Source organism: Drechmeria coniospora, chromosome 02, assembly GCF_001625195.1.
Source record: "Drechmeria coniospora strain ARSEF 6962 chromosome 02, whole genome shotgun sequence".
Taxonomy (NCBI): domain Eukaryota; kingdom Fungi; phylum Ascomycota; class Sordariomycetes; order Hypocreales; family Ophiocordycipitaceae; genus Drechmeria; species Drechmeria coniospora.
Genome location: NC_054390.1, coordinates 6167316 through 6186559, shown reverse-complemented (window position 1 = coordinate 6186559; position 19244 = coordinate 6167316). Strand labels below are relative to the sequence as shown.

General features: G+C 60.0%; 5 protein-coding genes across 5 annotated transcripts; 3 read left to right on the top strand and 2 right to left on the bottom strand.

The window, feature by feature from the left end:
- Positions 1-1713: 1713 nt before the first annotated feature.
- On the bottom strand, positions 1714-3300 carry DCS_04800 (uncharacterized protein; the record flags this gene model as incomplete). Its single annotated transcript, XM_040802106.1, has 1 exon — positions 1714-3300. One exon carries the CDS (start codon positions 3298-3300, stop codon positions 1714-1716), a length of 1587 nt encoding a protein of 528 aa, XP_040657139.1.
- Positions 3301-4306: 1006 nt separating this feature from the next.
- Positions 4307-6776, top strand: DCS_04799 (uncharacterized protein; the record flags this gene model as incomplete). The annotated part of the gene is made up of 5 exons (XM_040802105.1): positions 4307-4329; positions 4404-4749; positions 4800-5332; positions 5415-5530; positions 5584-6776. The coding sequence occupies 5 exons, from the start codon at positions 4307-4309 to the stop codon at positions 6774-6776; spliced, it is 2211 nt and encodes a 736-aa protein (XP_040657138.1).
- Positions 6777-11912: 5136 nt separating this feature from the next.
- Positions 11913-14117, top strand: DCS_04798 (uncharacterized protein; the record flags this gene model as incomplete). Its single annotated transcript, XM_040802104.1, has 1 exon — positions 11913-14117. The coding sequence occupies one exon, from the start codon at positions 11913-11915 to the stop codon at positions 14115-14117; it is 2205 nt and encodes a 734-aa protein (XP_040657137.1).
- Positions 14118-15136: 1019 nt separating this feature from the next.
- On the top strand, positions 15137-16582 carry DCS_04797 (uncharacterized protein; the record flags this gene model as incomplete). Its single annotated transcript, XM_040802103.1, has 1 exon — positions 15137-16582. The coding sequence occupies one exon, from the start codon at positions 15137-15139 to the stop codon at positions 16580-16582; it is 1446 nt and encodes a 481-aa protein (XP_040657136.1).
- A 455-nt stretch (positions 16583-17037) lies between these two features.
- On the bottom strand, positions 17038-17832 carry DCS_04796 (uncharacterized protein; the record flags this gene model as incomplete). The annotated part of the gene is made up of 1 exon (XM_040802102.1): positions 17038-17832. The coding sequence occupies one exon, from the start codon at positions 17830-17832 to the stop codon at positions 17038-17040; it is 795 nt and encodes a 264-aa protein (XP_040657135.1).
- Between the last annotated feature and the right edge of the window lie 1412 nt (positions 17833-19244).

The window sequence follows — 19244 nt, the reverse complement described above, 5'->3', positions numbered from 1 at the left end:
ACATGGCCTTGAATTTAAGCGTCTTGCAAGAGCGACAGCATACTTTGCTCCACCGGTCAGGTGCAGCAACAAACTTCTCGGCACGAGCCCAAGAAGTCAAATCCAGGCACGAACGCCAAGGCCTGCTTGGCCGTGCACTGTCGATTGGCATTCTGTACCGAACACTCTGGACAATAAGTACGACAGTACTCCGTCCTTACAGCAAGTACAACTATGTGTACAGTACGTACAGGTACATGGGAGTACGTACCTCCATGAACTCAAAACCCGTACATACCTACCTTGTACTTACTGCACAGTATTACAGTACGGCTGTGATGAGTGCGAGACGAGGTGCCTCCTAGTAACGCTTACACTGCCATGTAGGTGCAGTTCAGCTTACCTACTAGTATAGAGTTGACATGGCTTGGACAGATGCCATCACCACCGTATCATCTACGGGGAGTAAGTTGGCAGGCACAGATTGTTGAGGCCGGAGCATTCTTGGTACTGGTGCCTGGAAGAGGTACCCTGTTTATTTTCAAGCATGACTTGAGCATGAACCAGGCCTCGTCTTGTCTCATGTCTTGGGTCCTTGCTGACATCAGCTCATCATCGGCTTTGCTCATGTCCGCCGCCATGCTGCAAAAACCACGAAGCTCTTGAGCGGCATCGCAAAAGGCACGAGAATACCCTCCAGTACGCACAATATACGGAACATTGGTCCAGGCGCTCCATACTTGCATGTACACTGCTCCCACATCTACATGTACATACAACTATGGCTGCAAGTCCTTGCTTCCCAGGCTGCGTGGAAGCAAAGTTTGAACCAGCAACCGACATACGCCGTACACTCCTGCCCCGCAGAGGATGCGTTGGATGTGCAAACGCAACTCTGGAAGCCGTCAACCATCACACTGTGCCGTAAGTGTGCTCCGTACAGTACATGTATGTACATGTAATTACATGTAGGTGTACACCTACATCCCGTCACATCCCCGCTTCTCAACGGCAATGCGTGCGCCTGTACTTCGTACAGGTGCAAAGGACGGAGTACCGTGTACTTGGTACGGAGTTTACTTGTACTGTACAAGTATGCTACATTGCATGCGCAGCACGTGTGCTGTATAACACTTACTGTACACACGGTACTGTACAAACGGTACTGCACACACAAGCAGCAGCATGCACATGCACCTTGGGAAAGAGTAATACACGCAAGTGCCTATCTGTGCGGAGTACGCAGTACACGTATGCCTCTTCCTCCCTCCCTCCCCAGTACGCCATCTCGCAGGTTCGCTGGCGGTTGCTCCGGCGGTTGGGCACGCTCCATTCCAATGGATATGTGGTCGACTTGGTTCACGACAGGCAAATTTCCCTTCACGTCTTGGAAGCCTGGTCGGCCGGTTGGGTGAGCGGCTCGTCCGGTGGTAGATGCCATGGCGCCGCACGGTGGTCGGTCGACGGCGATGCATGAGCCGTTGGCGTGCTTGATTGAACGGCCAGACGCTCCCGAGCGGTCATGTGTGAATCGACATCGAACAGGTCCACGGTGCATCCGAGGCTCCGCGGCTCGTCCAGGGCGACACTCGCCGAGCGTCGACGGTTCTCCCAACGTTGCACGCTGGCCCGGCTCACATATCACATCCGCGACGTCCATCCCTACACTTGCCCGCATGTGCACGTGCAGGTCGCGTGCGTGAGACGACGACGACGAGCGGGCTGCGTCTGTCGTCACCGTTGGCGCAACCGCGGCTCGTGCTCGATCCAGAAGTTCTTGCATGCTCTGTGGCCCCAGTGCTCAACCCACCACTCCCCAAAGCTGTCCTCCACCTCGTGGTCCACCCTGGCCACCCTTTCGTCTCGTTTCAGGCCGCATATGACGCAGGGTTTGGGCGCCGTGGGCACCAACTTGGCCGTTTGAACGGTCATCTGCTCGCTCAGCTCGGGGATTTTGATGCTTGCTTGGACGCTCGCGTTCGCAATGGCCACGGCGGACCGTAGTCGACCGACGTGATCTCGCCAAGCCGCCGCGACGTCGGTGGCTTCCCGATCCTCACGAGCAGACTGCGTCTTGTCCAAGCCGGCGAGTTTCATGCCCTTGCTTCCCGCCGTGGAAATCGTCATGCTCTTGGCCAATAGTTTGTCCCGATGCCACCTGAGCTTGCGACCGCTCATGACCCGTGCGGCCGTCGTGCCTAGGAGGACGTAACCTTGAAGGAACTGGACTGCCTTGGGGTTGGAGAGGATCTGCTGCTTGAGGGACGTGCTCTGCCTCGTCGCGGGCGCGAACAAGGCGCTTCCGGACCGGAAGAGGTCGGGGAACACGGAGAGAATGACCGAAGGGGGTGGCACGTTGACAGGGGGAGGCTTGTCGTCGTCGGAAGCTGCGACGGCGTCCTCGACGGCGTCGGCCGCGCCATTGCTATCCTTGGCGTTGACGGAGGCCGCGGGCATGTCGTCCCATGCTGCCCAGTCATCATCATCGTGCTTGGTCATTTGCGCCTCATGCCAAGCGGCATCCGAGGACCAAGAAGCGGCGGCCAAATCGGCTTTGCTATTCGCATGGGCGCCGGGAGACTTGGAGGCCGCATCCGCGACGTCTAAGAGGCATGTTTGGGTTTGAAGTGATGATGGATTCGGCGCTGGAGTGGGATTCGATGGCGAAGAAACAAAAACGGACGACCCCGTGGCTTTCTCCCAAGGCTTCCCCCGGTTGGGCTCTCGGGAAGGTGACAGAGGCTCGTCAAAATCCAAAAGGCTCATTGCTGACGGGAGGTCCGAGTTTAGCATGGGGCCGAGATCTGTCTGTAGCTTCGAGGGAGGCGGAGGAACGACTTCAAATTCCCCAAAGTCATCATCCTTGTCATCCTCGCTGGGGCAATCACTGCCAGCGGGCAGCTCGAAATCATCGGCATCGAACAGCACGTTTGGCGCACGAGTTGGTGTTGCCTGCACTTGCGTGTTAAGTTTGGCCTTTGCCTGAGGCTGCGACCATGATGAGCTCGAGTGTAACGGATTTGATTCAGCACTATCGACGAAGGCGTCGGTCATGAACGCAGCGGTCGGCTGACCGGTGATGCTCTTGCTCATTGGCGCATGCTGTGACTCGAAGTTTGCGGGCAGAGGCGCCGCCGCCGTTGTAACCGGCAGTCCCGTGGCTCCCGCGATCACAAAGTCGCCCCATCCGTCTTCGTCTCCATCGGCTGCTGCCGCAGGCTTCTGAGGCTGGGGATACGGCTGCGCATGCGTCTGTCCCTGCACTGGCCGCGGCGGAGGGTCCGACAGGCTGTTGAACTCGGCAAAGAGATCTGCCGACATCTCTTGGTTCCCTCGACAACGCACGCCTGTGTTGTCAACAGCGCACGGGGCAGGCCGTGCAAAGTGCTTGTCAAGGGCGCACGAGTTGATGCGAGGTGGATGGAAGGCGTCTCGAGCAAGTAGAGCTTCGTTTAACGTGGAGATGGAAGCAGTGTGTTTGAGCACCTACTAAAGTATGGTATAATACGCTTACGAGTGCTGGTACTGGTACTTGTACTCCGTACACCAGTACTTACATACCTACTGAAGTAATAAGTAATTACTAGGTACTTAATAATACTACCTGCACAGCTTCGGGATGACGTTGTGGTTATTACCGTAGCCCTCTGCACCGTACACTACAAGTACTGTATGTATCTTGGCAGGTATCTGGCACTTCGTAACATTACCACAGAGCAGCTGTCCGAAGTGGTACTGGGTACAAAGTTGGTCAGTAGAGGCATGTACTGTAGACACCTGGCAGATATGGTGTGCAACAGCTTGCACTAAAGATATAAGTATACATGACCTTGAGGTCCATCTCAGAATTGGCTAGACATGGCAGTGACCGCTGAGTCGATGCTACTGACATGTTATGGAAATGGGTATCGAGTACCGGTGGTACTAACATGCTGCCATTGTCTACATGTACTACGTACTGTACAGTACTACTTGCGCACCTGCCAACTCCATCCAAGGCCTGCCATATGCTAATATTATTAGTACTGCAATGCTTACTGACTATTACTGTAATTACAGTACTTACTTCGTGCTCCGTACTAGTACGGATACAAGCACAGTCAATTCTGCCGTTTCTGGTGCGAGTATCACTACGTACCGCCGCACTAATACCAGACATGCTGCAGAAGGTGGTACTTGGCACGAGGTGCTTTAACCCTCACAGCCATCGAGCCCACTCCAACGTCGGCTCGTCTTGCTACCAAGAAGCCGCGATTCCAACCACGACACAAGCGATCAGAAGCGGCGCCATTTACAAGCTGCCGAGGGGCGTGTTTCGGCAGCTACCATGAGGTCCCTCGAGGCGGCGCGGTGAGCATCCCGATACCCCACATCATCGTCCTACCTCGAGGCTGGACTGACAGGAGAGCTTGCCGCCGGTCCAGGGCAAGGTGGGATGCTACGAACAAATCAGGCAGCAGCGTCGCCGACTTGCGCCGAGCCGTCGAAGAAAATGGGCCTTTGAGTCCATGTCTGTCAGGCTGCCGATCCATCTGCTGGAAGGTGCGTGGCCACACCAAGCCCATCGCGAGGCCCACGACGCGGGCTGTGCTAACCGCCACCCCTCAGGCCTTCTTGCTCTCACGAGAGGCTCCTGACGTGAGCTGGGCTCAAGCCGTGCGCAGCGGCAGAAGGGATTATGGCGAGAAGAGGGATCGCTTCTTGAAATTCATAGAGCACCCGGAAGCCCTGACGGAGCTCGTCGTCGACCCTCTCGCCGACGACCCCGAGGTGAGGCGGCAGGCTTGCACCGGCCGAGGGGGCATCGCTGACGAGACCAGTCGCCATGGAACACGATGCGGCGAGATGAGGTCATCCGTGCCGAGATTAGGCAGGACGTGCAGAGGCTTCCCGACGAGGCCAACTACCATCAGGACAGGATCCAGACAATGATCCTGAACATCCTCTTCGTCTACTGCAAGGCGTATCCGAGCAGAGGAGGCTACCGTCAGGGGATGCACGAGCTGCTCGCGCCCATCGTGCACGTGGTCGGTCAGGATGCCGTGGACGGTGATGCCGGGGGCGAAGTCGGCCCGGACGACGAGTCAATGGCCGAGGCTCTCGATTCTTCCTTTGTCGAGCACGACGCCTACACCCTGTTCTCGCAGCTCATGGAGCATGCCCACGCCTTCTACGAGGTCAACGACGGGGGCGAGGCCTCGACGGGCGCACCTGCGGGCAACGGCTTTCGGGAGCAACGGTCCGCCATTGTCGAGAGGAGCCAAGTCATCCACCAAGTCTGTCTGCAAAAGGTCGACGAGGAGCTGGCTGCGCACCTCACGAGCGTCGACGTACTGCCGCAAATTTTTCTCATGTGCGTACGCCTCTCGCGTTCGGCTCGTGCCCGTCGTCTGACCGCTTCCCGGAAGCCGATGGATACGGCTCCTCTTTAGCAGGGAATTTCCCTTTGAGCAGTTTCTCGTCCTGTGGGACACCATCTTCGCAGTCGATGCTTCCCTCGACTTGATCAACCTCCTATGCTGCGCCATGTTGATTCGGATTCGCTGGCAACGTGAGCATCCATCCCCGCAGCGCGCACGTCGATGCTGACGCACGCCACGTCAGTGCTGGAAGCCGATTATTCCGGCTGCCTTCAGCTGCTGCTCAAATATCCTCCTCCGGGGAGCCCGAGCGGGCCGCACACGTTCGTGGCGGATGCGGTCCATCTTCGCGACCACATGGACGCCGCCGGCGGTGCCTCGTTGATCCTGAAACACACGGGACGAGAGCCCGGCGCCTTTCAGGGACGGCGGCCGAGCACACCGGACACGCCGACGCGGCACTCTCCCCAGAGAGGCGCACCACGCGCGAGGTCCCCGCTGCCGTCGGCGTTGAGACTCACGCAGCAACAGGCGGCCGTGGAGTCGCTGTTCCAGGGGGCCGCGAAAGGTGCCAAGGGGGTGCTGGAGCGGGGCGAAAGGCTCGGCATCAACCAAGCGGTGCGCGACGCCATGGTGGAGATTCGACGGAACATTCAAGGCTTCAACGAGTCGCGGCAGTCACCGCGAACACGGGCATTGACCGGCGAGGAGGACGACGCGGCAAAGATGCTGGATGCGATGCAGCGACGCAACAAGCAGCTGGCGAGCCTCCTGCACGAGACGGTCACGACGCTCCGGACGGCATGCACCTTTGACGTCGAGGACACGGCCAAGAGGGATGAGCTCATCGAGGTGGCGACGGCAAGGATTCAGTTTGTGCAGGTGTACCTCGAAGACTCGTCGATGGAAGTGCCAAACTTGGCCGTCGCCGCCCCTCCGGAAGCCCCTCTGGAGGTCGAGGCAAGAGAGAGGGAGGGTGACAGCCAGAGGCCGGCCGAGTCCCCTTTGAGGTTACCGGGGAACTTGGAGAGGGTGGCGGCCGTTCCGGAGCTGCTTGTCGAGGCCGATGTTGGGAACGACGGGTCCAACGACGCATCACGGCAGCGACGGGAGACGACGAAGGAGGCGGGCGTACGGTCGACGGTCGTTCCGACACGCCCCCACGCGATGCCGACTCGATCCACGCTCGCGCAGTCGTCGTTTTCGTGGATGCTAGAACCGCACGAATCCGGCTCGCCCAAGACTCCTCCGGCGGGGAACAAGTCACCGTCGACACAACAGCAAAAGGCAAAGAGGCTCTCCAACAGCAACATCAGCCGCGAGCGAAGCGCCTTTTTGTTTGGCGACTTTCCCCCCGAGAATAGCGGCAAGGGCGTCGCGGGATCGGAAGACATTTTCGGCATGGAGCCGATCCAGGGAAGGAGAAGAAAATCCTAGATGCCGCTCGCGTGCATTGGCATCCTGCGGGAGCACCCAGCCGCACCCAGATGGCACGCAGCACAATGCACGATTTACATTGAGCGCACTCTCCGACGAGGCGACATGAAACGGGTGAAGAGGTAGGTCGTGTTTGCACGTGCAAGTGCGCAGGGAAGCATAAAGTGTAATTACGGCAACCGCCATGGCAGAAACTGTAATGACGGAACAAGTACACGTGCTCCAAATCAGACGTATTCGGACTCGCACAGTACGAGCACATGTTTTTGCAGCGACGAGATGGACGGGCACGGATGACGTCATGGCCACTGCATGATCAGCAACGTCGTATCAGGGAGTTTGGGCCTCGCGATCGAGAGCTCCCCAACAGCACCAGACGGGAGATGAGTACAGTAATTACTCGGTGGCGACGAGCAATCGCAGCACTCTGTCCATCCTAGGGTATTCACGAGGAGCCCTAGTGGCACTTGCACCCGCGGCGCAGCACCGGCGCCTACGTAGTTTGCCGAACCCGCGCTTCGCCCACACCTCCACTCAGGTACAATACTCGCAGGACGATGATTGTTACACGTATGCACAAGTGCAGCCGCGTACCGGCACACTACTTGCTGCATCTACCATTCTAGACACGGTAGTCTGTCATACAGGTTTTCGAGCCAGGACCATCCGACACTCGACTCGTCGGCCTCGCAGACACGGTTGGCTCATGATCCGTTGATGCCCACGAACGACCAAACGCGGGCACCCTCAGGCCGTCGTTGACGACGTCGACGCCCGTGCGGTGCGTCTCTCGAGCGCAAGCCAGCGGCACATGACTATGGTGACGTCGCCGGTCTCCTCGCCCGGGCGGTTGTCGCGTTCCGAGCACAGGCGATGCTGGAGCATCCATCATCGTCGGAGATTGGGATGTGTGCGCCGGCCGGGTGGTGACGTAAATAAGTGAGTAATGTACAGTAATTACGTGTACTGTACATGTGCATGTACAAGTACAAGTACGGGGCACCTATTCGGGGAAATACTTGCAGCAATTAAATCACTCGGAACCCCACGAGGGCGGAGTACGAGAACACGGTAGTACGGAGTAAGTACGGAGCATTATCTTCCGGAGCCGGCGTACGCAAGTGTACTTACTGTAAGTACATGTACAGTACGGAGTACCTAGTACATGTAATTACTTGCTGTGCAGTATTGTGTCCCAGGACAAGGTACGGCACTGCGCCGCGGGATATTGGGGCCACTGTTAGACGCTTGGTATCGAAAAGCTCCCGAGAGACCCATCGGCATGGCCCAGTTCAATACTTACTCCGTAGGGTTTCCGCAATTTCGGCAGCACCACGTCATACCTTGACACGTACCCAGACGTACGATGCTCGCCTTACTTTTCCCAAGACAACAAGCAGTGCTCCCGATACCTTTCAGCAACAGCGAGTCCCAAAGCCACGACGGCGGTCTCACGAATTCGCGCCTCGAGGTATGGGTGGATATATCTGTGCGCTCTCGGTGAATGCGTGAGAATTTTGGCAAGGGCGGTTGGGTGAAACCATCTGTCACGACGAGCGTTGGAGAGATGTTTTATGTCATGACAAATGCGTGGACTTTTTGTGACCCGGCTGGAATGCGCTGAGGCAAAAGGTAGTTGCCGATCTTATCCCAACGACGCGTTTCTCGGCCGGTGTACTGTACGTCGTCGTGCTCCGTTGCGATACTTGCACCAACGCAGTCGGCCGGCATGTGCAAGGCGGCACCCGAATTTGCCCATGCAGTTGTAAGTAATTAGAGGTACGAGCTCGTGCTGCAGGGTCAAGTGCACGCGCGCGTGTGTTTCCGAATTCACCACCAACTCTAGGTGTACCCGCCTCGGAGGATGAGGACCGAGTGCAAGGAAATTACGCATAGGCTGGCTACTGGCCAAAAGCACCATTGTCGTCTCCCATACGAGCTGGAGAAAAGCAAATGCATCGGAATCGATCGAAAAACAGAAAGGAAAAAAAGAAGGAAAAAAAGAGATGGGGAGAGAGAGGGGGGGGAGGGATAGAGAGAGTTAGAGAGTGATAGAGAGAGAGCTCCAAGCTCATGCATGCGTGACGATGAGCAAAAAGGAACGCGCTTGGCGCCGGTTCAGCTGCTCCACGGAGCACGACAAGTCAAGATCGGCCGGTCCGCCCTGAGCAGCTGGGGAGGGGTGGCCAGGCGCTGTGGACACTAAACAAGAACGGAGGTTAACGCTCGGAAACATGGCCGGAACTTGGCCCCACCTTTGCCGCCTTGCATTGTAATGGTACCTGCGGAGTATTACAACGCTCGGAGCACTATTAGGTACTTACTTACAGTGCACGCACCAGCTGCACTTGTACACCGAAGTGTGCTGTTAATAGGTGTACTATACTCCGTACAAGTAATGCTGTTCTTGGGCAATGGAGGTGCAAATACTCCTCAGTGCTCCGTACGGTACTCCGTGCATGCGGCGCATCAATGCTGCGTAGCGATGCATGGACATGTACCCCGTAAGTACACTTACACCTACGGAGCACAGTATCGTAGTGGTACAAGTACAGTGCTAGCTGATGGTGCACTTGTAGGTGCCTAAGCCATGCTGAAATGCTATCAATTTTGGTACCAGTGTGGGTGAGCCTCGTGAATGTAGACGAGCATGCACTCTGTACGTATACAGTTTTACTTATACTTAATGAACTAGTGGGTGTAGGTTCAAGTACGTGCACGCGAGCACTGCATACACCCGCGAGCACTGCATACACCGCGTGCACGTACAGCACACCGTCACCTATTGCCATGTCGCGTCCCTCCTCGAGCCGGCAAGAATGCAGAGCACGCTGAAGAGTACCTATAATTTGTACCTGCCCATGTGCTGCAGCGCCCCGACGAGCCAGCCCCCCCGCCCTGCTGAGCCGGGCTGGAATCGATCGGCCTCCCTGGCGCTTTGAACATTTCATCCGTAGGTACCCACGGCTGTTCGCAAAGGCAATTATTCTCGTGCGTCGCATGCGTGCGCGCACATGTGCGTGCTGGCAGATTCGTGCATGGGCAGCCCGCCGCCCCTTGCGCTTCACCGACCTTTTGGTGCCCGAGCCCCCCTGGAGCCTGATCCCTGATGTCGATGGCATCGGCTTGGTGCTGGGATGATGCGCTGTCCGAGTAGGTGGCGGAGAGCGGGAATTGGTAGAGAGTCATTCGTCCAGCTGTTCCCCGTTCGAGCAGCATCCGTCCGCCCTGCGCGGGTGACCCGGAGTGTGCAAGCACGACGTCGGTGGCACCCACGACGACGGCAACCCCCTGCCATGATATGATGCTGTGCTTGTCGTCCCGAGTGCAGAGTTGGTTGCTTCGATGCATCGCACGTTGCGGCTCCTACGCGCATGGCGCTGTGCTCTCCTGGCGTGCAGGCACGCTGTAGAGGAGCCCAAGCACGGCGGCCCTGCATACAGCTGTGCGATGCAGGCAACAGCGCGCGCATGTGTTCGGGAATTAGGCGCATGCCTACTCGGCGTACGAGCCGGGGCGCTCACGCGTGGCGGAGAGGGCTCGCGAGCCACGGCAACGTGCGTCGAGAGGGTGGCGACCGCTTGCGGCGAGACGTCGAATCGGGCTGCCGTGCGCGTGACAGGCCGACCCCGGCTCTGAACACCTGCCGCGCATGCCTGGCCGGTTTTTCGCGGTTGGCCGCACCCGCTCCGTCACGCCGGGACCACGCGTTGTCTGTTTCACGATGCGAGCCAGTCCTGGGCGCGGGAGGCAGCCGATCCGACAGCCTTCAGCCACACGGGACAATGAAGGCCGTCGCCGCGTCGGGCCCTGTCAACGGCGTCCGACGGCCAGTGGCGTGCCATCGGGCCCCCGCCTCCCCCCCCCCACCGCCACCCGTCGTCACTGGACATTGTTCACTGGTGGGCGGCGCCAAGGACGGCGGGCGAAGCAAGGCCGAGGCGACGAGGCGGATCCGAGTACATGTGGGTACAAGCTTGTGCGTGACTCATCGGCGGCGACAGCCCGTACTGGCGAGGTACCTGAACCTCGAGGGCCAACACAAGCTTCGTCTGAGCCCCGCGAGAGGGGACCGAAGAACAGTGCGAGCCTGGAAGGCGGCTGCCTGGACAGCTGTAAAAACCAATGTACAGTACTTACTTGTCCATGTGCACAGCCAAGTTGCCACCCGTAGTGGGTACTTGGTCGATGTTCCCCGTGCCGGTACAGCATGCGGCATCCGGAGTACCGAGTGCGTACTAGGTAGGCAATCAAGTAGGCAAGAGTACCTGTGCACACAAAATCGGTACATGAGCAGTACATACAGTAATAGTTGTTTTTACTTGTACAAGTAAGCCGGTGTACATGCACATCTACTGTAAGCCGGTGTACTTACTGTACATGCAGGAGTACAGAGTACTTCTTGCCACTAAAGCTGTCTAGCAAAGACGCACTCTGCCGGTACGAGTAAGTGCCTGCGCATGAGGCACATGGAGAAATGCCTACGAGACATCGTGGGATAAAACAAGGGCGACACCCCAGTCGGTTTCGTCACGGTCTGATGCGAACCTATTAATCCACCCACCACCCATCTGCGTCCGCCTCCGTGCTTGGATCGACCGATTCATGCGTGCGCGTCGGGGTGCCTTGGTCGTCGTCCCTCTCGCACGCTCTCTCCTTCTCGCTCTCTCTCTCTCTCTCTCTCTCTCTCTCGCTTCGTCTCATGTCAGGAACGGCATCCACCCTCTCGGTCGCCCCTCCCGTCTGCGGTCGCATCCAATTTCCCGGCTCGGTCGCGACTTCTCAACCTCGGACAAAGTGCGGCATACTCCGTCGTCGCTGCCACTTTGCGCCGCGACCGTCTCTGCGCCACCTGCTCGTACCGGTACTCGTCTGCGCGTCCTGCTGGTAGCGCTCGTCCCGGTACATGTTCGTACCACGTGCCTACGGTACAGGCAATAGTCGCACGCGCACGCCGTCGACTTGGCGATACGAGGACGCGGCATACTTGCGGCACGAGTAAGTTCGCCTCCACCGCCGCCGGCTCGTGAGCCTCCTCCGGCGTTTCGTCGACCACCACCACCACCGTCCAAGCGCACTTCCCCGCCATCGCCCGCCCCGACAGTTTCGGCGACGGCATTCAAACGCTATTCAGCCATGCTGCAGCAACCGCCGGCGCCGCTCTCGTCCCACGCGGGGTCGACGGCGAGTACAAGTACGGCCGCCGGTCGCTCCCGCTTCTCCAAGGCGCTGCCTTCGATTCCTGCCCCCGTTTCGCTCACCCTCACCATCCCTCCGCACCGTCCTGCCGCCGCCTCCCCTCAGCACCTGCCCAAGGCCCTTCCTCACCTGCCTCGTCCTCCCCCGCGCCGTCCCGACAAGGACGATTGCAAGAATATAAGAAGTGCCATCGCGAGGAAGCCCGTCGGTCAGTCATCCTCGTCGACGAGTCTGCAGACGCCCGCCTCCAGTCCCCCTCCGCCACCGAAGCCCGACACGCCGGCAACCGGTCCGCCTTCGACGACGGCCGTCACCAGCACCGCCGCCGCGACTCCCTCGTGCGCCATGTCGATACCCAGAAGACCCATCGGTGGCAGCACCAGCACCGGCAACGGCGACGGCGACGCCAAGGGCACCGGCACCGGCACCGGCACCGGCGGCGACGGCGAGGCTCCCAAGTACCAGCTGGCCCAGCTGGCGCCCACCGACTCCTTCTCGAGCCTGCTGTTGGCCTATTCCCCCGACGCGAGCGAGCCGACGGCCGGCGGCGCCGGTGCCAAGGTGCAGCCGTGGGAGCCTGCCGTCGGCGTCGCGAGCGAGGAGGGCGGCGGCCAACAACACGGGGCCGTCGCTGGAGCCGCTGGCGCTGCCGTGAACAGCCCTGCCCTCCCGCCCCATCAGCGCGGCCAAACAGATTCTCCCCTCCCCCCGTCCAAGGACGAAAAGGCTCTCCCTCAGCGACCTCGCACGCCCCCCTCGGCCAAAGCACAGCCGGACCTTCCGAAGCTCGACACGCCTCCCCGCCTCGAGATCTGGCGCCGCCGTCCGCACAAGCAGGACGCCGCCCGCGAGCTCCCCGACCTCAGGCTCGACCAGAGTCACGGCTCGACGGCCTCGAGGCCCGCCTCCCAGCAGTCCTCTCCGACGAGGCCAAGAGCGGAGCCTCCACACCCGTCGCGCGCATCCGAGGAAACCATCAAGCCCACGACGACGCCCTATCCACTTCACCCTGCGCCGCTCGAATTGCCGAGCCGCAACGTGCAGCCTGCAGCAAAGGAGCAGCTATCGTCGTCGTCGTCATCGTCGTCGTCGTCATCATCGCCGCCGCCGCCGCCGCCGCCGCCGCAGCAGCAGGAGGTAGCCCAAGCTCGGGCCATGGGTGGCAACGTGGTGTCGAGGCTGAACAAGGCCAAGGGCTCTCCCAAGCAGCACGCCGGCGGCGACGCCAACGTCGACCATGCCCCCCGCTTGGCTGCCCAGCGACCCCCGACGCCCGAGTACCACAAGGAGGACATCAATTCGGCCCCGCCAGTCGTCGACACCTTCTCCTCTCCCGTCTCTCCCGCTTCGTCCTCGTCCTCGCCAAAGTGTCTCCCCGCCGAGGTGCCGTCCAAGGCGCCGCCGTCGCGCCCTTCCAAGGAGGCCCTCAAGGACGCGCTGGTCGGCAGCAGCAATGCGCCTCCGAAACGGGCGCTGCCCCCCTCGGCACCCAACCTGCACGGCGCCGTCAGCCTCCAGAGCCTGAGAAACGACGCGAGGGCTTCTGCGAGCAGCAGGTCAAGCCCGCGACGCCATTCCCCCCCCGCCGAAGCGCTGGACCAGGCCAGGCTCCCGCCGCCGAGCTCGTCGACGAGATCCGACGGCCGCCGCGTCGCGGAACCGCCGCGTCGCACCACGCCCGACGTGGATCCGAGAATCGTCTACTCCGAGTCGCACTCGCCCCTCTACAGGGGCAGGGATGGAACGCTGTACCCCGAGATGAAGATGACGCACGAGCCGGATCCGAAGGCGGCCTACTTTCCGTCGCAGGTCGTCGACGGGCCCGTCGAGCAGGGCATCATCATCCCCGCCCAGCCGCTCAAGGACTCGCACTTCCACTGCTATCAGAGCCACCGAAACATGCACCGCCGCCGGAATCAGCACTACCCCCTCACCTGCCAGACGTGCGACAAGGCCGACACGGAAGACCGGTGGGTCTGCACCTTTTGCTACCTGCGCATCTGCGAGGCCTGTCAGCGGGCCTTCAACGGCCACCAACGAGTGCTGCGTCGCCTCGTCGACGAGCTGGCCCCGAGCACGCCCCTCAGCACCTCTTCCATCCCCAGGCCCGACTCCCCTCTCGAGCTGCAGCTGGCGGCGTAGGTGCCCCCGCCGCGGGGCATGCTCTCGAGATGGACCGCCACCCACTATACATACACGACATGCGACACCTTACATACTGCCATTGCTAGTTGCCGGTTGGCTCCGTCGCTCTGTACACTTCTTACCTCATCTTTTTGGCCTGTTGTCGTCGCGTGCATCGGCCCTTTGTTTCGTCTGCGCATGGGGAGTGTTGCTTGGTTGTTGGAGTTTGCGTGCGGTGCGATCCATCGAGGCCACGGTGGCGGAGGATGGAGCGGCAAGCCTGCTGACACGTCGATGATACCATATTCCCCTGGGGGTCAGTCAGCTTGGTGCATTTTCCGGCCCGTCTGGACCGAACCAGTTGTTGGGCAAGGGTCTGCGTTGGAGAGAGCTTGCCCGCGCACATGGTTTTGGCCTCTACGGGTTGATGAGATAGAATATGGTGAAGAATGATACTTTATCTAGCACACCTTTCATGCCCCCCTCCAGCCAGTGGTGACGGACGTTTGTGCCTCGGGTTGGGACCTAGTGACGTTGGGCTGAAGCTTGCCGCTGAAGCCAAGTGGGGCTTGCCACTCCCAGCACTCAATTACAGCACTTGCATGATGGTTACAGCACACCTACTTGCATGTACAAGTAGACCTAGTACGGAGTACCGTAATGCCTGTAATACACTGTAACAGTATTGCTTGCACGGCGTGCTGTACTGTGAGTGCCTGCATGCACAACCACAAGGGTATTCGGTGGCAACTGCAGGGCGTACAGTACAGTACCTACAGTACTCCGTACTAGTAAGTATAGCAGTATTAATTAGTTGTAACTACAAGTAATACTCCGTACGGAGTACAGTACATGTACAACAGCATACATGTACTGTACTTGCTCCGTAGTACATATGAGCAAGTACAGTGCAGTAGTACTTCGTGCTTGACGAGTAGGCAAGCGGCAAGATATTACGCCATGAATAACCTCATGCCGTGCCATTTCCAAACCTCTACCACGGAGCGCCATGCCTGTGGCCGCTTCCGCCATCTGCCATGTCCCCCCTCCAACCCGCCCAGCCTCCCGGCAAACCGCCCGTCATGACGTCCCAACAGCCGTCCAGGGATGCGCAAGCTTTCACGACCAAGAGACCTTTGCCGACCAGCCTGCCCCTCCCGCCAGGCTCGAGACCACCAACGGTTGCCCGCCAGTCCTCTGCCGTCACGGTACCGTCGGAATCATCAACGAGGACCATGTACAGGTCGAAGCCCATGCCTTCTGTTCCAGCAGGCTCGGTCACCGCCTCGGCGCCCAGGAGGCATGCTAGGGTGGTCTCGGCCGCGGCCTTGCCTGGGCAAGAGTCGACGAGGAGAGACGCAAGCCGGCTGCCGCCGTCGTCCAAGTTGAGCAGACCACCGGCGACTGGCCTCCCCATTTCAACCGAGACCGCACCGCAGCCTGCGAAGCGAGCGCCGGCACATGCACGTGCTCGAAGTAGCGTCGCCGGCACTCATCCCGCAGCAGCGCTGCCGCCGCCGTCTCGCGACAGCTCTGGCCCCACGGCCATCCCACGACATGGCCGCAGTATGTCGATTGATGAGAGAAAGGATTCTGCGCCATCCAAGCTTGGTTCGCTGCAGGCACGGTCGCGACTTCATCCTGCAAGCTCGACACGGCAGCAGCAACGCTCCCCGGTCCGCCATCCTGCGTCGAAACCACCGACGTCGACGGTCTTGGCGCCGCCATCGCCGTCCAAGCTACCCGCGAACGTCGCTGCGTTGGTGGAGACGAGCAAGCTTCAGGCCGAGTTGCTGCAGCTGCACCTGCTGCACCGTGACGCGGCGGCCGTGGATGCCCGGTGGCGGAAGAGTGCCAGGAGGAAGCTGGGAGACCGGTTTGCGACTCTGCAAGACGTGAGCAGGCATGTCTCGGCCAAGGAGAAATCAATCGTCGAGATGGACAATCTGGCCGCTCTTCGACGGTGGGGTGCCATGGGCAGCGGGCTGGAAGAAAAGATCCAAAACTTGGGCGACGTCATCGGTGGGCTTTGGACCCTCGGCGAGCCCGGCGGACGATATGCCCGTGTCGCGAGCCGCTTCGAGCGGTGGATGGATGGCGTCGAGGCTGTTGACGAGGCGAGGCGGCGCAGCCCCGCGGCGCTCCCGCAAAACGAGGATTTGCTCTTCGTCGAGCAGCTCGATGCTCCCTGGAGGGACGAGTGCGCGAGCATGAGCCGCCTCCTGGAGACGTTGCGCGTCCAACTCCGGGCCATCGACGACCTCGGCGGTGACGCTGGACATGGCGTCACGGGGGACTCGAGCTTGGAGCGGATGCTGCGCGGCGCGGCGAGCTTGGTGGCCGGCATGCTTGCCGAGCTGCGTGCCATGGAGGAGATGGAGCAAGAGGCGCTGGCCATGGAAAATGAATGGGTCGAGAGCATGAACCTGTTGGTCGAAGAGGATGATACCCCGAGGGCTGGAGCGGTTTGGAGGACGGTATAAATGGCATCCATCGGTCTGCATGGTACGTACGACCTGCAGGTCACGACACCCATGCTCTCATACAGGCTTGCGGACGGTTATTGCTAGTTTCAATCAAACGGGCAAGATTTGAGCAAAGCTACCTTGGTCTGGCGTGGCCATGGTGGCAAATTCAGGCACAATGCGCGAGGCGGCATGCGACCTCGTCCATTGCCAATGCTAGCAGAATGACATCGCAAAGGGGATATAACGGCCAGTCGAAGCCAAAAGAACGAAACTATGCTAAGCGAGTGCATGCTTCTTCCCACCACTCCCCTCCCCCCCCCGCCCCTGTTCCAACGGCATTCTCGAGCTGTGCCAACGTACGAATGCCCGCCTGTTTGTCCGTGGAACGATGGACATTCCTTTGCCCGCCTCCTCCCACTCCATCCGACGTTGGCCGCCTCCCATGTTGGCGTCTCGTCCACCGAGGTGCCCTACAGGAAGGCCCGGCGGGGGAAGCTCACACCCTCGACGGCGGCCTCGTCGACGAACCAGCTGCAGCGGTCGCCGGCGGCCTCGTTGACGAGGGCGCAGGGCAGGCCGTCGGGCGTGTCGAAGATCTGCTTCATGACGTCCTTCTTGCTCGCGCCCGTGGCGACAAAGGCGATGCGGACGGCGTGGGTGATGACGGGCATGGTGAGGGTGATGCGGCGGCGCGGCGGCTTGGGCGAGTCTTCGATGGGCGCCACCCACGCGCTCGTCTCGCGCAGCAAGGGATGGCCGGGGAAGAGGGAGCAGGTGTGGCCGTCGGGCCCGCAGCCGAGTAGCAGGAGGTCGAAGATGGGAAGGCGCACCGAGTCGCGGCTCGCGAAGCTCGAGACGAGCGTGTGCTCGTACTGGTCGGCGAGCTCCTGGATGTCGTCGAGGTGGGCGGCGTCGAGCGTGTGCACCGTCGGCTTGCCCTGGTCGGCGGGGATCTTGTCGAGCAGCTCGGCCTTGAGCAGGGCGTAGTTGGAGTCTGCGTCGTCGAGGGGCACGGCACGCTCGTCGGCGAAGAAGATTTCCCACTTGGAGAAGTCAATCACCCCGTGCGCGTTCCTCTCCGAGCTCGGCTGTGCGAGCAGCGCCGCCGCGAGCGTCTTGGGGAGGGAGCCGCCCGAGACGGCCACCTTGAAGGAGCCGTGGCGCGTGATGCCGGCCGCCTGGCTCTGGAGGATGTAGGATCGCAGGGCGGCCGCCACGTCATCGACGGCCGGGAAGGCGAAGAGGTTGGGCTGCGTCTTGGGCATGCTGTGCGCCGGGGAGGGGGGTTGTCGAGCGTCGCCGTCGCAGCGGGGACCAAGGGGACCGAGGGGAAGCAAGGAAGCGGAGGCGCGCGGATTTTGGTACGCAGACGGCTTCCGTCAGAATTGTCGGCGTGCAGGGGCGATGCGGTCAGCTTTTTGGTAGACTCTCTGTGCAGGAGACGAGTGGATGTATGGGGCTGATGTCGAGTGGATGAGGAAGTAGACGTAGAAGGATGTGCTGGAGGAGATGGTTAAATACTAAAAGCATGTCGAGTGAAGTGAGTTACCAGCGGGAGCAATCTACCGACGGCGGGGTCCTGACGCTGGCCGTTTGCTCCGCACGTACTGTACGGAGTAAACGTACCTGGAATTGGCGCACAGGAGTGTGACAGGCGCCTCGTACGGGCCTGTGTGCGGTACGGCATCCACACCTACTTGCAACTTGTGTCATCCCTCCATATGGAGCACGTCCATCTGATCGGCGACGTCCAGGTTTTTTTTTTTTTGTCTGTTCGAGTCAAGAACGACAGAAACGAGGCCGGCCGCAGCGTCTTGGCGTTGGCATCGCCACCGAGCATGACGAGATTGCCGTCAATGTCCGACCCAGTTGCTGGCTGTCCCTTGGGTTCAAAGCCAGCAACGAGGACGAGCGAGACGCAGAGTCGGTATCAAAATCAGCCAATGCGCCATCCGTCACGTTCATTCTGCTTCTCTTCTCCTCTTCTCGAACTTTTCGTGTTCATTCTAGCTCCGGAACGATGGCATTGTTCGGTAAAGGTTCGTCACTCGTCGCTCGAGAATCGGCTAGAACCGAGCAATACCGTAAGCAGCAATACTAGCACGAAGACGGCAGCAAACTCACGGCAGGACGCTCGTACATCCCCATCATTTCTGCTTTTCCGTCATGGACATGGACAGGCTTTCGTCGCTGCGCATGGCGTGAATCTCGCCACACGCCATGATCATGACAAACTTTACTCCATGGTTTTCATCAGGCGGCTGACGGCGTGCTGGACAAATCGGCTAACGCAGATTACGCCAGTTTCGACGGACTTGGACGGCGGAGCAGGAGGCAATGACGGAGTCCCTACCGTACCGTACCTGCACAATAGCGAGTACGGCTGGTATTGTTTGCATTTTGAGACGAACAACGAACCGTATTCCTTGTGCTACTCATGCTACTATTGGTGTGGTGCAAGGCCTGTGTCGACCAAGTTTTGCTGCCGCGAGGCACAACATGCTACATGTGCCCCTCCCCACGGCAGGACCTACCAACAACTGCTTGGCGCTCAACTACAGTACAGTAGGTGCAGTAAGTACGTTCGCACCTGCACCTGCTGCGGATGTTCTCACGTCGGGCAGGTCCTCTGCGATCGTACCTGCTCTACTCCGTACCAGCACTTCCATACGAGTAC